This window comes from Culex pipiens, chromosome 2, assembly GCF_016801865.2.
Source record: "Culex pipiens pallens isolate TS chromosome 2, TS_CPP_V2, whole genome shotgun sequence".
Classification (NCBI taxonomy): Eukaryota; Metazoa; Arthropoda; class Insecta; order Diptera; family Culicidae; genus Culex; species Culex pipiens.
Genome location: NC_068938.1, coordinates 54716509 through 54719901, shown reverse-complemented (window position 1 = coordinate 54719901; position 3393 = coordinate 54716509). Strand labels below are relative to the sequence as shown.

At 38.6% G+C, this 3393-nt stretch overlaps 1 protein-coding gene across 1 annotated transcript; it reads right to left on the bottom strand.

Moving 5' to 3' along the window:
- Positions 1-824: 824 nt before the first annotated feature.
- On the bottom strand, positions 825-2360 carry LOC120416281 (glucose-fructose oxidoreductase domain-containing protein 1). Its single transcript, XM_039577995.2, has one exon. It carries the CDS (start codon positions 2249-2251, stop codon positions 1070-1072), a length of 1182 nt encoding a protein of 393 aa, XP_039433929.1. The 5' UTR covers positions 2252-2360; the 3' UTR covers positions 825-1069.
- Positions 2361-3393: the final 1033 nt, after the last annotated feature.

Here is a 3393-nt window from a genome sequence, read left to right as displayed (position 1 = left end):
CATCATAATTATATATTATATAGGAATTTTTTATCTAAAAAATTATAAAAGAAAAACTTTTTATAGAAAAGCCAATATGACCAATGAAAAATAACTAAACAAAATTCTAAACGAATTAAAAAAAAAACAAAAACAAACTACACCCAAACCCTGTCAAACGAACGGGGTCCCTTTTTAGTTTGACACCCTTTTTACATGGAGTTCACACACACTACCAAATGTTTGTTTCGATAGTGTGCGTGAGCGCCGTGTAAAAAGTGACAGTTCGTCACTTTTCAGTTTGACTTTGACCAACCAACGGGGTCAAACGGAAAAATGATCAGAAAAATTTCACTTCGAATAATCGAATCTTTGGATAATCGAATCACATTTTTTTACTTTGTCGAGCTTTCACCTTTTCACGAATGTTTGACAAAAATCACAAGTTTCCGACTTTTTCCCGGTTTTGGCGAATTTCCGACTTGAGCGACCACCCTGTTATTTGCATAACAACTTTCTATGGACATACCCAAAATTTGCATGGAAAATTTAATGAAAAAACGAATGAAACATAGTTACGTTTTAAGACACAAAATGAACAAAGTTTCATAGAAATAATAAAAAAAAACATTTTTTTGCGAAAAGACGTTTTATATGACTGACTCGCAATTGTATGGAGACTTGTATAAAAATATTCAAGATTGCAATTTGCTAGGAAAAAAAAGGAAAAAGTTTCATCAAAATCAGATCTACAACTTTAAACAGAATTATTTTGTTTTATTTTTTCATGCAACAATTCCATAAGGCTTTCTCAACTTTTCTTGAACCCTTAAAAACCATTTAAGTTTACAATATAGTAGCGTATATTTCAACATAAAATGTGTTGAGTCTATCAAAAAATTATCTGGAATAGTTAGTAAAAGCATTTAAATAACGTGTGTATAAATAATAAAAAAAACAGCACAAAAATGTGTTACGGCTAAGACACAGACACACAAAAAGGTGCAAAGTTACCTTCCAGCTGGAGTAATAAAACGCGAAAAATAAAGGCATCGACACCCGATAATACTGCCAGTCTCAGCTGGTTGCCTCAGTGCAGCGCCGTCGCCGAGGTCATTCGGGCCGCGGACAGAAACTTCTGGTTGGTGGGCGATTCCGTGTTGACGCTTACCTTGGTCCAGCAGCGCTCCTCGCTGGACTTGCGCACGGCATCCAGAACGGCCTGGACGTACAGGCCATCCTCGAAGGTGGCCGCCGCTTGGACTGGTTCCTTGATCCATCCGGTTGACTCTTTGGTCGGATGGAAGGCATCCCGCAGGGCACCGACCAGCTTGCAGAGTCCCTTTACATAGGGCCTGGGCAGGGTCGTGTCCGAGGTGGAGAACTGCAAGTCCTGCACGTCGACGTACAGCATTTCCTCCTTGATGGCGCCGGTTTCCGGAGTGATGCGGTGTCCGACGAGATCTCCTCCGCGCACGGTGAGATGACCTTCTCCACCGTAAACGGCCACTTCTTGGTGAAAGGCGTTGTTCGAGATGTGGCAGTTGATGTTGACCGTGACGAGCGTTCCCGTTTCCAGCTCCATTTGGAAGGTGCAAAAATCGGGCGCCGTGATCTGCCGAATGCCGTTGATTTGTCCCATGTGCTTCACGTACGTCCGGACGGTTCCGTGCACCCGAACGGCTCGCCGCTCAGTCAGGAACTTGACTAAATCAATCACGTGACTGCCGACCAGGTTCAGCACACCACCGCCCATCGTTTCGTCGCAAAGCCAGTCAAACTTGTTGTGGAACAGCGAACCCATCCGGACCTTCACGTCCACCAGCGACAGCTGTTCCGGCGGTCCAAGATAGCCTTCGTGGATTGCTTTCTTCATGTGCCCAATGGCTGGCAAGAATCGCAGCGAGTGATTTACGATGGAAATCAATGACGGATAATACTGGCAAGCGCGGACCATCTTCAGCGCGTCAGATTGAAAAAGACTCATCGGTTTATCGCACACGACGTGCTTCCCGATCCCGAGGGCTTTGACCGAAATCTGCGAGTGCAGATACGGCGGACAGGTAATAAACACCAAATCCACATCCTTCCGCAGCAGCACGTCGTCTATCTTACTGGTAAAGAACGGAATCTGCAACTCCAGCGCCGCGTCCTCCGCCTCCCGCACGGTTCGTCCCCAAATCGCCGCGATGTTGAACCCTTTGTCCCGCAGGATCGGCACCAGCACCTTCGTTATCTCGCCCGTGCCAAACATCCCGATGCCGGGCAACATTTTGAAACGATCGTAGAATGGGGAACCACGGATTTTTCAAGAATTTATCATCAAAAAGATAACGGGACTGTCCGCGGAGCCACACAGCATCCAACTCGCGAGAAAAGTTCGACACGAAAAATCACAACAAAACAAACAGCTGTCAAACTCCGAAACGATGACATCAAAACCAAGGTGATGTAAATTAATAGGTGAAATGAAATTTGTAACAAGTTCCTTCCAAAAAATTACGAAACATTATTTCGTATAATTTTGAACATTAAAAAAATATTTTGATTTGTGGATTATCCCTTATCAACCATAACATTTTCACTTGCAGCTGCAAGCTCTAGAGCCTTACAATGTTATATTTTTTTTAAATTGTAGAAATCCTAAAAATATAGACATATCGAATTTTAAAATTTACAATTTTACAATTTTACAATTTTACAATTTTACAATTTTACAATTTTACAATTTTACAATTTTACAATTTAACAATTTAACAATTTAACAATTTAACAATTTAACAATTTAACAATTTAACACTTGATTTAACAATTAAACAATTAAACAATTAAACAATTTAACAATTTAACATTTTAAAAATTTAACAATTTAACAATTTAACAACTTAACAATTTAACAATTTAACAATTTAACAATTTAACAATTTAACAATTTAACAATTTAACAATTTAACAATTTAACAATTTAACAATTTAACAATTTAACAATTTAACAATTGGGTCCTAAAATGAAGCTTAGATTGCTGATATTATTGTTTACAGCGATAGAGCTTATTTTTCTGAGTACAATGACCCTTTGTACGACCACAAAGTAGTTAAAATGGATTTTTAAATCAATTTTGAAAAATTAACCTCGCGGTCCTTCTTGACAGAAAAGCTCCTACTTGACAGCTCGTTCAAAGGGGACCATAGTTAATCCATCGAAAAAATGTTGTCTTGTCAAAAAAAAATTTTGCATTAAAATGAAAAAAAGTGATCAGAAATGGTTTTTAATCGTGTTTTTTACCGTTGTACATAAAAATTGGCATAGGGCTTTAGTACCCAATTTAACAATTTAACAATTTAACAATTTAACAATTTAACAATTTAACAATTTAACAATTTAACAATTTAATAATTTAACAATTTAACAAT

Coding starts and splice junctions, on each gene's coding strand:
- LOC120416281 (XM_039577995.2), bottom strand. CDS start 2,251: ATGTTGCCCGGCATCGGGATGTTTGGCACGGGCGAGATAACGAAGGTG.